At 51.3% G+C, this 17304-nt stretch overlaps 2 protein-coding genes across 3 annotated transcripts in view; one reads left to right on the top strand and one right to left on the bottom strand.

The window, feature by feature from the left end:
- Positions 1 to 846: 846 nt before the first annotated feature.
- Positions 847 to 3630, bottom strand: RPL36 (ribosomal protein L36). 2 transcript variants are annotated; one of them, XM_015299662.4, is made up of 4 exons: positions 3536 to 3630; positions 3316 to 3410; positions 1550 to 1684; positions 847 to 977 (listed from the first exon to the last, which is right to left on the bottom strand). In XM_015299662.4, the coding sequence occupies exons 2-4, from the start codon at positions 3406 to 3408 to the stop codon at positions 888 to 890; spliced, it is 318 nt and encodes a 105-aa protein (XP_015155148.1). In that variant the 5' UTR covers positions 3409 to 3410; positions 3536 to 3630; the 3' UTR covers positions 847 to 887. The 2 variants fall into 2 exon arrangements, with proteins under 2 accessions (XP_015155148.1, NP_989471.1); NM_204140.2 differs by having other exon boundaries at positions 3583 to 3619.
- Positions 3631 to 16722: 13092 nt separating this feature from the next.
- Positions 16723 to 17304, top strand: part of LMNB2 (lamin B2) — a 30343-nt gene continuing 29761 nt past the window's right edge. The window contains exon 1 of the mRNA NM_205285.2: positions 16723 to 17009. Within this exon, the coding sequence (NP_990616.2) occupies positions 16809 to 17009 (201 nt within the window). The 5' untranslated portion in view covers positions 16723 to 16808. The remainder of the gene's footprint in view (positions 17010 to 17304) is intronic.

Here is a 17304-nt window from a genome sequence, read left to right as displayed (position 1 = left end):
TGCTGCTGAGTGGGCAGAGACTGTCTGGGTTTTGAGACAGTTCAGTTTGGAGCTGGAGGAGCATTCCTCCTCAAGAATGTCTCAGTGGGGTGTGACCAGGAGCAGCTCCAAGCTGAAGTGAGGGGGAAAGGATGTCCCAGAACACAGATGAACCCTCTGGTCAGCCTGTTGCTGTCCTGGGATGTCTGCAGGCACCCACAAAGGCTCCGGGGCACAGATGCACGCAGGCTTTTTTATAGGATCTTGCAGCTCCCAGGAGTGGCAAAGCACAGCTCTAACCCATGCCTCCTGGTTTGGGTTTGTTTTGGTGTTTATTGCCTTAATTCCTGATGCAGGAGTGCTGTGCTTTGCTAGAAAGTAGGTTCTGTACTTTGCCAAGTTCTGTCTGCATCCCCAAAGCAGGGAGGGGGGGGCAGCACTCTGCCTCCCAGACGATTTGGGTGCAAGCATGAAGATGAAACAGATTTGTTCACCTTTGCCACGGGAGGGGCAGAAGAGGCAGGCAGAAGCTGCCCACCACCTGTGGCAGCCACTCCCTCTCCCTTTCAGTAGTACTGATGAACTTGCTTGTTCTGCCCTCTGGAACTTTTTCCTTCTCCTCCAGCACCTGTTCTGAGGCAGAGCTATTAATAGAGAAGCCCCACTACTACCTACAGGCACAAGGAAGGAATATTAAAAGGAGCAGAAATTCCACTCTGTAAGAATGGGCAGAAAAAGGAAATGAAACAGCAATGCAAATTCCAGATTACCGTATTTCAGGGATTGTCAGCACCACCTCTCAGCATCCCCAGAAGCCACCCCAGCCCTACGGACTGAAACAGGAACAGCACTGAATCATTACACTGCTTTTGTGAGAAAGGGCTTTATTGAGCTCCAGGCTGTACAACTCAATCCTTCTTTGCAGCAGCTTTCCTCATGGCTGCCAGGACGTTACTGAGTTCTTCCCGCTTTCGCTTGGCCCGAATGTGAGTGCCAACCTGAGGAGAGAAGAGCAGAGCAGCACAGTCAGCAGCAGCCCAGCAAAGCAGGGGAAAGCAGCTGGTTGGCTTCAGGTATTTACTTGAGAAGCAAATGAGACAGTACTGTCCCAGCAAACACACATCTGAACCCAAGCAATCTCAGCTAGCTGGCCAAGAACTGCTTCACATGACACTTCAGTGGTGCTTCTACTCTATATTTCTGGGGGGCAAGGCAGAGAATGCTCCCAGCCATCAGGGCTGCCTCCAATGAGCACTCTTTCATGTCACCTGGTTAATGGCACCCAGCCACCACCAGCATTGCTCTCCTCTTCCCAGCACCAGCTCACAAGTAATGCAAGAAGAGCAATGTGTGTCTGGATTCCTGTAGCTCAGGACCTCATCAAAGTCCCTCTGTCCAAATCCAATACCTAAATCCATCTCCCTCTCTTCCACCCTCCCTCAGTCTGACACTAACTGCCCTAGCAACTGGAAAAAAACACAGAGCGAAGCTTCCCTAGGAAAGGACAGAAAACTGGAAGCTCAGCAAAGAGTTTCTGACAGCCTCGTTAAAGCATCAGACTGACACACACCCGTTTCTTTATGAACTTCAGAGCACGTTTATCTTTGGAAACCTTCAGCAGTTCCATAGCACGTCTTTCGTAGGGTGCGAAGCCGCAGACCTCCCTGATCATATCTCGCACAAACTTGGTGTGTTTGGTCAGGCGCTGTTGGAAGGGGAAAGAAAAACAACGTTCACAATCAACATAAGCAGAAAAACAGCCAGAGTGCCAAAGCCACCCCTTGCATAGAGCCAGGACCACCACAGCCCTTCCACGTGCTCTGCAAGGCTCTGAACTACTGGGATATGGAGATAGGAAGACCTGACTGGATGCTGACCTGTTGTAGGGAACTGCTCTGCAGGAGATTGGACTTAATGATCCCTCAAGGTCCCTTCCAACCCCTGTGATACACAAATCCAAAGGCATACATGCAGCTTTGGAAAATACACAGTCAGAGTGCTGATGTATTACTGTGTGTGTACCAATCTGCAATGAAGGAATTAAAAATGGAAGTATGCAGTGAAGTGGGAGGGCAGAACTTGTCATTCTGAACCAAAGGGCTGCAGCAAACTCTGGGCTAAAGCCTCCAGAGCAGCTCTGCTATGAGCACACCTCAGGGCAGGAAGGCTGCAGGTATGTGCCGGGCAGCACTGGGCTCTTGGTGAGACCACAGAATCATCATAGAATGGCCCGGGTTGCAAAGGACCACAATGCTCACCCAGTTCCAACCCCCTGCTATGTGCAGGGTCACCAACCAGCAGCCCAGGCTGCCCAGAGCCACATCCAGCCTGGCCTTGAATGCCTCCAGGGATGGGGCATCCACAGCCTCCTTGGGCAACCTGTTCAGTGCGTCACCACCCTCTGGGTGAAGAACTTCCTCCTCATATCCAACCTAAACCTCCCCTGTCTCAGTTTAAAACCACTCCCCCTTGTCCTATCACTATCCACCCTCATAAACAGTCATTTCCCCTCCCTTCAAATACTGGAAGGCCACAATGAAGAAAAGGCCCAGAGCCTTCTCTTTTCCAAGCTAAACAAGCCCAGTTCCCTCAACCTTTCTTCACAGGAGAGGTGCTCCAGAGAGATGCTCTGCTCTGCTCTCTCTGAACAGCATCTCTGATGTTGGATGTTTGCAGTCACCACCATTTGTAGCAAAAAAACAGGTCCATAAGAAATGGAGGGGGTGCACAGCTGCGCATCTCCAACACATCTCAACACAGCATTTTGTGAACAGGTGACAGAAGCTGCAAACAGAATCTCTCTCACATCAGCACACACACATACTGAGCCTCACCAAACCCCATTAGTGGTCATTAACGTGGAAAGCACCCATTGTCATTACCAAAAGCGCCATGCCAGGAAGGCCTTTCGAAGTCACCCAGCCTGTTTTCTACCTTGCTGCCTGCACTTAAGCTGCAGCTTACACGTATCCACCTTATTCTTCCACTGCAGGGCGCTCCACTGCTCATTCTAAAGGCAGATCTCACTCCACACCTACCTCCACGGATTTCATCCTTGTCGTAACCCACGCAGCCCCTCCACAGCTACCAGCCCCCCTCCCTGCCCCTCAGCCATCCCATCGCTGCACCTTCCAGCACGTTTCCCACTGCTCCCAACCATCGCAGTTCGGTGCCGCTCAGCGCTCTGCAGCCCCACGACGCGGCGCGGCCAACAGCCCGGAGCCCTCAGCGCCGAACCCCGCCGCCAAAGGCCAATCCCGCATATCGGCAGCCGCGGCCACCGTGCCGGGCCCGCTCCTGCCCCAACCCTCGGCGAAGCGCCGAGCCCAAACTCACCCCGCGGCGGCGGCAGTGCCTGGGCTTGGACACGTTCTTCGTCACCTTGTAGCCCTTGTTGAGGCCGACGGCCATAGGGTAGCGGATCGCCATGTCTGCGGGAGAGAGCGGTCAGCGCTGCGCCGCGGCCCGGCCCGCCCCCGCTGCGGGCCCCGATCCCCGCCTCGCTGCGGGCCCCGGCCCGACCCCCACGGGCGCGGATCGCGGCCCCGGCCCTCACCGGCCGCAGATGGGCGCGGATCGCGGCCGCACCACCCCAGCACCAACCTGCAGCTGCACCGCTGGCGCCGCACCGGAAAGAAGGAGCGCGCGCGCGACGTGCTGGGACAGCGGAACTTCCGGCCCGGCCTCAGAGGGCGCTCTATTCCTCGGCGGGACCATAGAGGCGGCCGGGCGGCCGCGTGGTGGTGGAATGATACGGCCGCTGTGCGGCGCTGCGTCTGCTGATAGCGGTGCCGATCGGTGCCAGCACGGAGCTACGGGCGGGCGGTGCCGGCGGGTTTGTAGGGCCGCGGTGGGGCGTTGGAACTCCAGCGCACGCTGCTGCCTCAGCCCAAACTCGGTGTCGACGAGAACCCCCGAGTCCCGTTCTGCAGGCTGCTCTCCGGTCTCTCATTCCCCGCCTGTAGCCGTGGCCAGGGCTGCACGCCCAGCGGCAGGATTCGGCCCTTGCTCTGGCTGGATTCCATGCTGCCGGGGGTTGCCCAGCCCTGCCGTGCATCCAGGGCTCCGCAAGGCCTCTCTGCCCCTGAGGGAGTCAGCTCCTCCACTTTAGGGCTGTCCTCAAACTCGGGGTCCATTCAAGTCCTGCATCCAGACACCATCTCCAGACCCAACCTCTCCTTTGTAGATGAGGCACTTGATCCCATAGAGAGGGGTGTGATTTAAGAAGCTCAGAGAACACCACTGATCTCATCGGATTGCTTTCTAAATGTCTACAATATCCAATAAAAGCACAGGAACTGACGAGGGGTCGCACATCTGTTGATGCCATCAGCAAAACGCACGCAGTGTCTTTGTCGAGTTGGGCCTCCGGAGCAGCCTCTGGGAGACTGGTGGCATTGCAGAGCACTGCAGAGCATTACAGAGCGTTGCAGAGCATTGCAGAGCGTTGCAGAGCATTGCAGAGCACTGCCTGGGTACGCAGCCACTGCAGCAGAAGCTGTGCAATGGAAATCACGGAGCATTCGCAAGAAATGCCACCAAACTGAGAAGGGATTGCTGTTTTCTTTGGTGACCGTTGCTTGGGAAACTGATGTGCACCTCTGAATGGAGAACCGGAGGGACACCAAAGAGGCCAGAAGGGAACCGTTCAGGGGACCCCCCTGCCATAAAAGCGCCGTAAGAAAGCTGCAGCAGGAGCCTGAAGTCTGGAGATCCCATGAGAGATGCAACAAGTGGACAAAACATGAGATCTGTGTGATGTGTTCAACCCAATGAGCCATTTTCTGTTTTCTTTCTCCCATATTTCCAGCACTTATGAATGGTTTGCATGTCAGCAGAATTTCCCCCTTTAGTTCATCCTCTGCTCTCTTTGCCCTGCTGCATTCTCGGAGCAACGTTCCCATGAGGTGAGCACACAGGGAGGTTCTGGCTGACCCAGGTTCAGGAAGGATGGAGCTGTTCCCAGCTGAGTCACCCATTCTTTCTCCCAGAGCTGGAGATCAGCCAGGTTAGACAAAAGGGCTGCAGATGTTCTCAGGTGGGCATGAAACTGAGCTGCTCTCTAGAGCTGGTAATAGCTTGATTCACCAGGCATATAAAAACACAGGGATTTAACATCAGAGTTGCTAAATAGGTACGTTTGAGGGTCTTTTCATTCAGATACTTCTGAATTTCCTTTTTAGGACTGGTAAAGGTCCCAATGACTCCAGGATGACTAATTCCTTTCCTTATATACAATGACTGTCTTCTGTGCTCTGTAAGGCCTATTTCACTTGACTCAGCCATATCAGAGAATAAGGAAGGAAAATGTGGTCTCTCTGCTAAATAGGGCTAATGTGGATAAGGCTGACTCAGTGCCTTTCTTGCCTTGGTCTACACCTATAGGTTCTCCCAGGCTTTTGTACCTATAGACAGGAAGTTCTTGAGAAAAAATCTACAGCTCTGTGGGATCAAATGAGATACAGCCAGTGGAGCATGGATACGTGGCTGATGTCAATGCAGCACTGCTGTCTAATCACTGAAAGCTCATAGAAATCACTGACAACTGGAGAAAGCAAAATGTTGCACCAGTGTTCAGAAAGGGCAAGAAGGGCAATCCTTGGAAACAAGCTGGTTGGGCTGGGAAGGGAAGGGAAGGGAAGGGAAGGGAAGGGAAGGGAAGGGAAGGGAAGGGAAGGGAAGGGAAGGGAAGGGAAGGGAAGGGAAGGGAAGGGAAGGGAAGGGAAGGGAAGGGAAGGGAAGGGAAGGGAAGGGAAGGGAAGGGATACTTTGGACACTCTTGGATAGTTTTATGTCCTTTTTGTACTGTGGTGCGCAAATCTGCACACAGTACTCAAGGCAAAGCTGCACCAGCACAGTGTAGAGCAGGACAGTCCCTCCCCTTGCCCAGCAGTGCCATGCTTGATGCACCCCAGAGTACAGTTGGCCTTTCTGGCTGCCAGGGCACACTGTTGGCTCACGTTCAACTTGCTGTCCACCAAGAACCCCAAATGCCTTTCAGCATGGCTGCTCTCCAGCCTCTCATCCCCCAGTCTGTAAGTCTATCAGCAGCTGCCCCACCTCATGGGCACTTGCTCTTGTTGAGCTTCATGCTGTTGGCAATAGCCCAGCTCTCTCATTTCTCTAGATCTTTCTGCAAGGCCTCTCTACCCTCAACAGAGTCGACAGCTCCTCCCAGTTTAGTATCATCAGCAAACATGCTCAAAACACCATCAAGTCCTTCATCTGAGTCATTCCGGAAAATTTAAAAGAGAACAAGCCCTAAAATGGAGCCTTAGGGAACCCTGCTAGTGCCAGCCTGAGGTAACCCCATTTACGAGAACCCTTTGGGCCCGACTCATCAGCCAATTGCTCACCCATCACATTATGGCTTTCTGTAGCTGTATGCTGGACATTTTGTCCAGAATGGTACTGTGAGAAACAGTATTGAAAGCTTTACTGAAATCTGAAAAGATAACATCAGCTGGTTTCCCCAGATCAACTACTTGGGCAACCTTGTCATAAAGGGAAATTCAGTTGTTCAACACGACCTTCCCCTCATGAACATGCGTTGGCTGGGACCAGTGACCACATTGTCCTCCAGGTGTTTTTCAGTAACTTCCAGCAACATTTTCTCCATAATCTTACCAGGAAAAGAAGTGAGAGCGATGGGCCTGTAATTACCGGGGTCTTCTTTTATGCCCTCCCTAAACTGGAATGTTTACCAGCTTCAGCACCATCCACAGCGGCAGCCTGATGCCTTCCCTATGAGCTGAGACCTTGCTGTTCTCAGTGCTCTGGTCTCTTTGGGAAGTGCTGCCTCCCCCATGCACTCCTGGCAATCCCTTCTGGACCTCAAACCCCTGAGAGCCCCACTCACTTCTGCAAGGCTGTGGTCTGCCATGTGCTGGTATGTTGCATCAGCTCAACCCCATATGCTCACGTAGGGTGTTCCCCCCAAGTGACGGAACTGCAGTGTTTCCAGGAAACAATTGCAGCTGTAACCAGCAAAAATCCCTGCACAGGATTCATCATCACAGTTAGGGATGAACCAACGCACCAAGCTCTGAAAAGAGGATGTGGGCACAGCAGCAGTGATAACATCTCTCTGTGCCCACTAACAAGTGACAGTAGCTGTCAGACACAGAAACTTCTGACTGTGCCCCCACTGCAGACACACAGCACGCTGTACAGCTGCCATCAGTTCTCTGCTGTGCTATCCTGAGAGAGCTGAGGAATCAGAGCACCTTCTGTTGGTGAGATGCTGAAGGTGGAGAGGATCCTGATGTGCAGTGTGCTGATCGGAGCTTCACCAAGGGCTTTGGGAGTGAAGGCCGCAGGGAGCCTGCAGTGCTTGATGTTTTAATAAAAACAGCCCTCCTGTGCTGGAACAACTCCAGAGTGTTTGGACACTTTGCCTATCTCCTCCGTAGTGTTTTCTGTGCATGCCTCAGCACACAGGAACGCGCTGCATCAGTCCCAGCCCAGGCTGACCTCTGGCTGGCTCCCACCAGGCAGTTACTGAGCTGTTCATCCCTCCTGCAAAGCTCTGTCCTGCTGTGGGCCAATTAGTAACTCTGAACACTTTCTTTGGTGGTGCTTTATTAATTAGATTTAAGCACATCTTATCCAAAACACTGCTTTGCATATCATAGGGCCATTTTTACATTGGTTTTTGGTTCTTGTAACTGAAGCAGTTTGAACAGACATTAAAGAAAACTCTGCTTTTGATAAATAAAGTGAGATTCAGACAGTATCCCCTAGAGGGGAGGAAGGGCAGATGACCCTGCAGCAGTTCCGCTATCGCTGCATGTAACACTGAGGAGTGGAGAAGGCCAGGTGTTTCAAGTGCTGTGCCTTGTGCAAAGGCTTCTTTCTGTTAGAGCCTTTCACAGCACAGGCACAGTGCAAGAACTGTTGCCTGAGCTGACCTACACCAGCATCTGTTCCTGAGCCCACCTGCTCCAGGAAAAGCTGGAGAACAACTCCTGTCTGTTCCTTGGAGCTTCTGCTGAGGGATGGCTGCTGTCCACCTGGCCAGCACAACTGCTGCCCCTGTCAGAGCAAAGGAACCATCTGCAGCTGCCATTCCGGGTGGCTGCTTCTACAGGAGGCAATGAATTAACCCTTCCAGAGCTGCACAGGAGCATTTTGAGACTGGCTAATATACATGAAATCTGCTACTATGCAATGGGATGCCTTTGTTTTTGATCCATTTCTGCAGTTATAGATGGCTGAGTTTTGGTTTTCTTTACAAGCTGCTCCTTGCTTCCAAGTGAAAAGGCTAAGCTTATATAACTTTGTATATTAAGTATATAAAAGAATGTTGCTCACAGGGAAACAGATTCTTTCTTCTTGTAGGAAATCACATAAAGGAGGACCTCGGTTCCCTTGCAGCTGCTGTATTGGCAGATCACATGCTGCTTCTCCCTCGTGCCAGCACAGCTTTCAGTGGGACCACAGTGTCTTACCTTCCTATTTGCCCCTGCTGATGAGGATGGAAAGGTTTCACCCTTATGAGGTAGGAAAGGCCATTTCCTGACCCTGGGATTTCCCTCAGAATTAACCATTTCAGTCAGAATGCAACAACCATTTGTGTCACTGCTGACTTTTACAAGATGTCTGATGTTTTGCAGTGGTTGAATGCCATATAAGTATGAATGACTTGCACAGGGATGAACCCATGCCCCTTCCTTGCAGGGCTGGTCAAGTATCACTGCAGGCACAAAGAAGAGTGGGGCAGCAGGGGTGCACTGACCCTTTGGACAGCTCAGGATGCCAGCTGAGCTCAGCCCAATGGTCAGTGCGTGCCAAAGCCTTGAGCTGTAACCACCTGCAAGCCCTGGCAAGGCGAGAAGGGCACCAGCACAGGGCACCCCCTTATTTCACTAGTGACCCCGTGCAGAGGAGCAGAAAGCTGTGCTGTCTGCTTGCATTGTATACCGCCAGGCAGTTGTAAGTTCTAACATTTCCCACTCCTTGCCTGGAAGAATGGATTACCTGTCCACACTGCATCCCTGGAGGCTGTGGACAACTGCAGAGTTCAAGGCACACTTTGTGACCCCGTGCTGGGCGGGGAGCAGGCACCTATCATGGAGGAGGCAGGGAAGATGGAGTGAGGAAAAGATGGATAAATGCACAGATGCAGCAGTAAGTGCTGGCTTGGAGGTGAGAGGACAAGGAGAAGGGAGTGGAGAGGTGGGGAGGGGCTGTTCCACTTCAGAGTCAGCAGTGATTGTGCAACACAGCTTCCCACTTGTCCTCAGGTCAAGAGAAGCCAGAAAAGCAGGAAAAATGATGCAAGAGATGGGTAAAATTAAGGGATTGCAAAAAGCAATACCTTTCCAGGGGGAATTCTTACAGAATGTGCAACTGACAAGCTAAGGACTGCAGGGTGGCACTCAGGGCTGTACCTGTCTTAAGGAGAAGGGAGAAGAGTAATGGGGCTATTCACCCACTAAGGAGCTGTTGGTTCTTCCTTGTATGTACACCAGTGGGAGAGTCCTGTAGAAAGCAAATATTGCTGTTGATTTTACATAAGAAGGCATTTTGACAAGAATGAACAGGAAAGTTGGTCGTGAAGTGGTTGGTATGGGCAGGGTGCTGCTGCTGTCAACATCAAAGGGGAGGTGTGCAGGGTACAGAAAACGGAATGAAAAAGCAAACTGAATTCATGAGATTTGTGCAAGGACAGAGCACAGGCAAACAGGTGAGAAGTCACAGTGCCCATAGATGGCCTGTACAAATGCAGGCTTTTCAGACAGGATTTTCTCCTTCTGGAAGTCCTGCTTTCTGGTTGGGCAGCCAAGATGTCTGGAGGCTCTCTGAGCACCTCTCCAGGTACCCATCTGCTCACTGGAAGGAGTCCCAGTTCCTTGCCAGAGGCAGGTGGAGGTGCTCTCCAGCTCTGCAGACCCCACTGCTGGGAAACTGAGTTCGGTGGCTGCTGAACCAGAACCACTGGGTGATGTATCATTCAAAATGTATTTGCTTAGTAGGAGGGGTATAGTAGGTAGACAGTGATTTCTATTTAACAGTTGCATGATGAAGTCTATCAACTGTTTTTTGTTGTCCAGCACACCCCAGATGAATCTCACTGTTTAAAGCCAGGCAGAGGTTGTACATGCTGCATGGGGCTTTCAGGCAGACCACTCTTGCAGACCAGCTGCTTGGGCCTGTGTAGGCACCAGGAGCAACGTGTGCCACGGGGGCTCTGGTGGGGGGATAATGCCTGAGGTGAGTGCCTTGGATTGTGGTCACTGTGCTGGTGAGCACAGCTGGCAATCTTTCCAGATGCACTTTCAGATATACTGAAGGAGAACTGGCTTGGGGCATGGGAAGAGCTGTCAGCTAGCGAATGTGTGTTATTTATTAGCTGTTGGCAGACTGGGAAACTCAACGCTTTAAACTCACCAGTTGTTTCTCTGGATTCCACAGGGTGATAATCTTTTGCACTCGAGGGAGCTCAGGGCTTCAATTAGAGCAGGACAACTGTGAAATTGCCCACTCCTGGCCTTATTACCCACTGAGTAGCAACATCCATGCCTGCAGTTCCCTCTGCATGATGTCTCCCATCCTTCCAATGGGCAAAATGAACACTCCATGGCTACACTTTGTGGGGTTTCACACCGATGGGCAGCTAAGCTCCAGCACAGCACTCTCTCCCACTCCTCAAAAGAAAATACAATGAAAAAAGGCTCAGGGGTTGAGATAAGGACAAAGAGATCGCTCACCAACAGCTGTCACGGGCAAACCAGACAGCACAGGGAGGTTAATGTAACTTATTGCCCACTACTAACAGCTTAGAGCAGTGAGAACTAAAATCAAACTCCAACACCTACAACACCTTCCCCCCATCCTCTGAGATTTCTTCCACATGCAAGATTTCTGCCGACACTGTGAAACAAACAAAATCCTACAAAGCTATGAAATTCTGCTGTCTGGAAGTTGAGGCAGTCTGCAAGCATCTCCGCCAGTTCAAAGCTTCTCCTCATTTGCTGCAGCTCCCACTCATTTACTCCATTGAAGCTCATGTCATTTGTGGCTGCCCCAAATATCTGGTTCTTGCACCTATCCATCCACAACTACCCATAGTCTGTGGGTGGTAGAGAAACAAGCAACATGGTGATGCTGGCCTTCAAAATGCAGTACACCGCAGAACAGCGTAGGGAAAGTCTCACCTGGTTTGTATGGTCACGTGCAAAGCTCAAAGCAGAAAAGGGCTTCTTGTTGTAGAGCTGTGGTTAATCTGAGCTGTCCCTCACATTAAGAACACACAGCCCCAGCACAACTGATGACTGAGCCTGAGCACCTCGGTGTTGCCATGGACTGGAAAAATGAGTTCCAGTGAAACCCATGCACTGGTAGAGCCTGACAGCCAGGTCCACCGTGAAGCACAAGACACTTGACAAATGTTAAACAGGTAAACTTCACACTGGTCTTAATTTTGTTGCAAGACCACTACAACATTCGTTAAATTATCCTTTGTAAAAAATCAGGGAGGCGCTGGGGCAGGGCGTGCTCTGGCAGTGCAGAATGCACTGCTTTCATCTCCTTTATTCAACATCTAATATGCACAACAGAGTGCCCCTAAGCACACACTTTTTTATCTCTACCACCTGTCCTCTTTCTCCTCACTTTTACTCTGTGAGCTGCAGCTTTGACAGAGGTGGTCTGAAAGAACTGCAGCACACCTGGCTGCGCAGAGCACTTCTCATGCTGCTGTGCATGGTTGTGCACCAATTCTATTTCACGGGGAAGAGAAAGATTTCTGCTTTCACTTTGCTTTGCTAAACACCAAATTCCAGTTGCTGGGGGCTCTGGTTGCTTGTGGAACAGAGCACAACCTTAGATCAGCCCCAAAGAGACCCCTGCAGAGGCTGAGCCTGCAGGGCCGGACACAAGGTACACAGCAGGTTGTTATAGCTGCTGCAGGGAAACATGGAATAGCTCTGCGCTGATGGGCAGTGAGCCAGCAGCAGTTGGTCGGTGGATTTCAAAATAAGGCGCCAAATGGTTGTTTGGGGACCAAAAACAAAAAAAAAAAAAAAAAAAAAGACCATAACAAACAAACACAGAGTTTGTTTTCCTCAGCGTTTGAGAACGGTGCCAGCCTTTTACATAACAGCAGCATGGGGTGTGAGCAGTGCACGCTCCCCTCCCACAGCTCCAGTGGGGCTGCAATGATCGCAGTGATTCTCAGAGCCCGCAGCGCTGGGATTGCTTGTGATAAAGCCAGCTTTGTGAGCTCAGAGGAACTGCGGCTCAGGGCAGCCCACGCCCTCCTGCACTGCTCTTCCCAGCTGGCAGCAGGCCGTGTCCTGCTCGTGTCCCGGGGAAATCCGAGCTGCGTGGAGCACCAGGAGCATGATGCCATTCTCACAGCCTGCTGGCGAGTATTGATCGGCTGGAATGAAACCCGGCTGTGTGTGTGAAAGTCCGTACTCACCACGTCTGATTATTGGCCTGATATTTCAGTAAAGGTTATAAGGATAATGTTGACATTAGATTGACATTGTTATTCACCTGCACCAAGAGGTAAACCCACGAGGGCTCTGACTCCACGGGCTCCAGGACTGCCTGCAGCCAGACTAGACAGAAACCATCATTTTGTTCCCACCTGGCCACCTCATTTCATTTCAGCTGTATTTTCACACTATTCTCCCAACAAGAAATCTGTCTTCTTACTACTTTGGAAGAACCCCTGAGCTGTGGGGAGCCAGTGAAGGGAAAGCTCCGTACCTAATGCTCCTTCCCCTGATAAAGGCTCTGATTGAGTTTGCCGGGGGAACGCTCCACTACCACTCTCATGTGACAGAAGTGGCTCCTTTTGGCACTGCTAAGATAAACCACCACTGGGAGAAGTGACAGAGTGGGATTGTTTCAAGGTGCAGAACCCCGAGCCTTATTCCTCTGTTTCTTTTTTGTTGAGATGGGGAAAAATTGAGTTATCTTTTTTTTTTTTTTTTTTGTAAAAAATTCTTATTTCTGGTCACAGGAGTCCAGCTGCAGCACAAGAGTATAAAGGGCTGCCCAGATTCACTTAACGACAGCCACTCCCTTTCTGCCATGGAGGAGTGAACAGTGAGCAGTACAGAGCTGAGTCCTCTCCCCCAGGTTTGGTTAACACTTCCTTCGCTGCAATCCAGGCTGAATTCTGCCTCAACAAGGAGGCAGATGCTGTAGCAGAATATTATTGTCTAAGGTCCTGCCAAACATGATTTGCCTGGAATTAGACGTAAATATGTCCTCTGTTCATTAGGAGGTGTCTTACTGCCTTGAAAAAATCCTTTTTCTATATGGAGTTTGCTGTCTGTTTGCTTTAATCCCACAGTGGTGCACTCTGTTCCTCTTTGCTCCCTTTTTACACACCTCTTTCTCATTAGCAGCTGAGGAAGGTCTCATCCATGGCATACTACTAATTTTCTCTCCTTGCTTTGGTGCTTTCTGTCCTGACACTGCCAGAAGTAATTTCATTCAGTGAAAGATAATAATCTATAGTAAGGTATGAGCACTTCTTCCAGGCTTGAGGTCATTGCTAACCATTCTTAAATTGCTGTTGAGCTGGGCTCAATTTGGACACCTGGGAAAATGTTCCGGGCTGCGTGTTCCACTCATGTCTAATCCTGAAATTAATGAAAATAGCTGAGACAATTAACTAAGCAGACAGGCGGCTCAGAGTGAGATAAGGAACACGAGGCAGAGGGGAAGTTTGATGACTACAGGAAAGACAGAAATAATCTCAGTATTAGAGATGTACAAGTAATACAGGGCAGAATGAGAAAATGGAGGACGTGGCAGCAGCTGCTGAGAAAGGAAGGCAGATGAGGTAAAAATCAGCAAGGGAGACGCTGTGTTCCCAGGTTTCTGACAATATCAGCATCATTATGAAATCCAAGATAGCATCAGAAAACTTGTCACACCGAACTGTGAAGTGGCCAACAACTGAAAAGATGCTTGGCATCAAAGGCCGTGTGAGGTTTTCCTCTGTCTTGATTCCCTGCTGTAAGCAATCTCTTCACTTCTTTGGTGGGAAGAAGCACTCCGGTGCAAGGCAGAACCTGCCACTGCTGTCTGCGTTATCTGATGTCTCAAGAATTTATGCTTAACCTACACAGACAGCCAGATGTGTTGCAAGTACCTCCGAGATGGATCCACATGAGAGCCCAGAGCACTGCCAAGCTCCTGACTTGTTATCAGAGTGAAAGATGTACATGCACAGCTTTCACCTGTGCTACGCTGCCCACAAAAGTCAGTGTGGGGGAGCGGGTGAGGCAGCAGCCTTGGCATCTTCCTATCCCACTCCCCAAACTGTCCTGTTCTCAGGGAGGAAAAGTGAGCAAACACGTTCAGCAAACAAGGAGGCGAGACTGAAAACAAGGATGAAAGTCTTCAAGTATTCTGGTGACTGCTTAAGAAAGGCACATTCTAAGTATTGTGGAAAATAAGAGATCTCAAGTGTGAGGAAGTAAAATATAAAAGGAAGATTTTACTGCGATGTGGTATCATCACTGTGAAAAAAAAAAGTGATATTAAAAGGCAAAAAAAAAAAATCTTGAAACGTACAAAGTTTTTATAGGATAAAAAAGATCTGACAGAATAATGGAAGAGCTTGGACTAAACTTCATGACCAAGGCAGGCTTGCATCTGGGTTATATTCTCCATCAAAAAGAGGTAAAAGCTGTAAAAGAATTTCCAAACTGTGATGGATGTGCACAGCATCGTGTCAAATCACATGAGAACAAATGAGCCAACCCAAAAGACGTTTAGGCAGAGGCAGAGGAATTTTAGCATTCCTAAAATACTTCTTTTTTCAGCTTTATACAACCAAATTGAATTACTGCTCTTCCACAGATTTCTTAGTGCTGGGAACTGAACGTTGGGTGAGAACAAATTCAATCCAAGCGCACGGTTGGACGCTCCCCACTCCGAAGCGTTATTCTTTAATTACCGTTCCGTTTTGCTTTGCCCGGGGGAAGGCGGCGATGTCTGACACGCCGCAGGCTCACAGCAGCTCCAGCCGGCGGCTCTGGAGCCGATCCAGCAGCAGTTGGTTTCCAGTTTGCAACTGGCGCCGAAATTCAAAAGACGCCCCGTGCTTCAAATGCAGAGCGGCGGGTGGAAACAATGAGGCAGGAGGCGGCCCTGCGGGCTCCTGGGCCGTCCTTGGTGCGGCTCCCAGCCCCGAGCGCGGGGTCAGACCTGCCTGCTGAGAAACGAGGCGCAGCGCTCTGGGATTTGTAGTCTGTCCTTCCCTCTTCCTCCTGCAGATGCATTTCAAGGCAAAGAGGACTGCTTTCAGGGCGGTTTCACACTGAGTTTACATCAGATCATCAGATCTCACTGACTAAGATCGAACAGCAGCACTCTTTACATACTGACGTGCCCACGCTCCTACAGAAGTGACACATTGGTGATCATTATTTTCACCCCTCTGAGTAACCCACTGACACCCACAGCTTTGCAGGCTCGCTGTGGAAACCCCTGCCCTCAGCTCCCTGCAGGTGGAGGAGCAAAACTTACCTGAAAACCTACTGCTTACACAGGCCATCTGCTAAAGATGTGCAGCAATTGCAAGAGGGACTCAGAGCTGCTCCCCCACAGCAGGGCAGTGATGCACTGAGTTTCCCAGTTTGACAAGTGCTCGATCTGAGGCTTCCAGATCCTCTAACATGAGAATCAGATTGCTTCTGTTTTGATCGTAAACACCCATTTGTTCGCCCTGCCTCTCTGAGTTTCTTTCCATCTATTGTGTGCAGTATTTTATGCTTGTTTTTCTATTTGGATGTCTTCTATCACTGGTTTGCACTACACTCGCACTTCTTTCTCCTTTGCTGTTGTGCCACCAACTTCAAATTCATTTTTCCCAGAAAATTTTCCCAGCCTTCCCTGTTAGTCACAATGCAAAACAACTGCACTGAGTGCTTTTCAGACCCAAGCCTGGGGACATACAGAATTCCCTGGTAACACATTCTATACCGGTTAAATGTGTAAGAACTTAAAGAAGTCAGAGTATAATCACTAAAAACATGCTTTGGGGAAGGTAATACTCAAAATATATAGGAAATGAACAATTCCCAATGGTTTCATTGTGAACTGGCTGCATCCCTGGGATAGCAAAAGCACTTCAGGCACTTTATTCCTGGGCAGCCTGACCTGGGAGCATCACACCTTCTCAGCATCTCCGTGGACATTTTTAATGCCTGCAAAGCAGTCCTCCTAAAATCCCCGCTAAGAAGCATTGATTAAAACTCCAAAAAGCGAACCGCAGTCCTCAGCCTACTGAGAACCCTCCCCTTCCATGGGGAAGCACAGCAAATTCCTCAGCAGGCCTCGCTGCTATCCCATGCCCCCTCCCGGGGCGTGGAAGGCCGTTTGTTTGTAGGATGCTGTTTCTGAGGAGCGCGGGGGGCTGCACCTGCCGTGACACGGGCTGACGAGGGGCCCGGATCCCACAGCTCCGCTCCCTCACACTTGGAGGGAAAAAACAAACAGAACCCAACGAGCGGCCTCTGCTTTCAGAACCGACTTTATTCACAGACAAGGTTATTATGTACAACGTTATTAAATAACCTTTCTTCCCACGCTTTATTCACAGTCTCGATGGCTTAACTGTATTTAAAGCGCGTTACAATGGAGCGCAGAGCCGCGGCGGACGCCCGCGGGCAGCCCACAAAATGGCGGCGCCGCGCACTCCTCCTCCCGGCGCGCCCCGCGCGGCCATCTTGGCGCCCAGACTTCATTTCCCATGCGGCACGGCGGCTAGGGCAGGCGATGTCCGCCATCTTACCGCTCCCTCCTCCCCCGGTGCGGCCGGATTGAATGAGCCTGCTGCCCGCGAGCTGAGCGCCATGTCAGGCACCCCGATCCGCGGCACCCCCGGCGGGACCCCGCTGTCGCCGACCCGCATCTCCCGCCTGCAGGAGAAGGAGGAGCTGCGGCAGCTCAATGACCGTCTGGCCGTCTATATCGACCGCGTGCGGGCGCTGGAGCTGGAGAACGACCGGCTGCTGGTGAAGATCTCCGAGAAAGAGGAGGTCACCACCCGTGAGGTACGGCCTGCTTGCTGCCTTCACCCGGGGATTCCGAGGCGGTGGCGGCCGGTGAGGCCGCTCCGTCCCAGGGAGCGGCGCTGGCGGCCCTGCGCTCGGCCCATCCTTCCCCTGCGGCGGTTGGGCTCCAGGTGGGGGTGGTGGTGGTGCATGGGGGGGGGGGGTGGTGGTGGTGTACGCGTAGGGGCCCGGGGGCTGCGTGGCGGGGCTGTGGGGAGAAGCGGCTGCCGGCGGCGCGCTGAGCGCGGTTCGGGCTGCTCTCGTCACCGATCGAGAGCGGAAGGCGGGAAGGAGC

The sequence above is a fragment of the Gallus gallus genome, chromosome 28 (genome assembly GCF_016699485.2).
Source record: "Gallus gallus isolate bGalGal1 chromosome 28, bGalGal1.mat.broiler.GRCg7b, whole genome shotgun sequence".
NCBI lineage: Eukaryota > Metazoa > Chordata > Aves > Galliformes > Phasianidae > Gallus > Gallus gallus.
This window is presented reverse-complemented; position numbering and strand designations above follow the sequence as displayed.

Bases quoted from the DNA above. Each gene is read 5' to 3' on its own strand.
- RPL36 (XM_015299662.4), bottom strand. From the start codon at position 3,408: ATGGCGATCCGCTACCCTATGGCCGTCGGCCTCAACAAGGGCTACAAG. The intron at 1,685-3,315 runs GTGAGTTTGGGC...CCCTTCCAACAG, and splicing joins GGCACTGCCGCCGCCGCGGG to CGCCTGACCAAACACACCAA. The intron at 978-1,549 runs GTGTGTGTCAGT...TTCTCTCCTCAG, and splicing joins TGAAGTTCATAAAGAAACGG to GTTGGCACTCACATTCGGGC.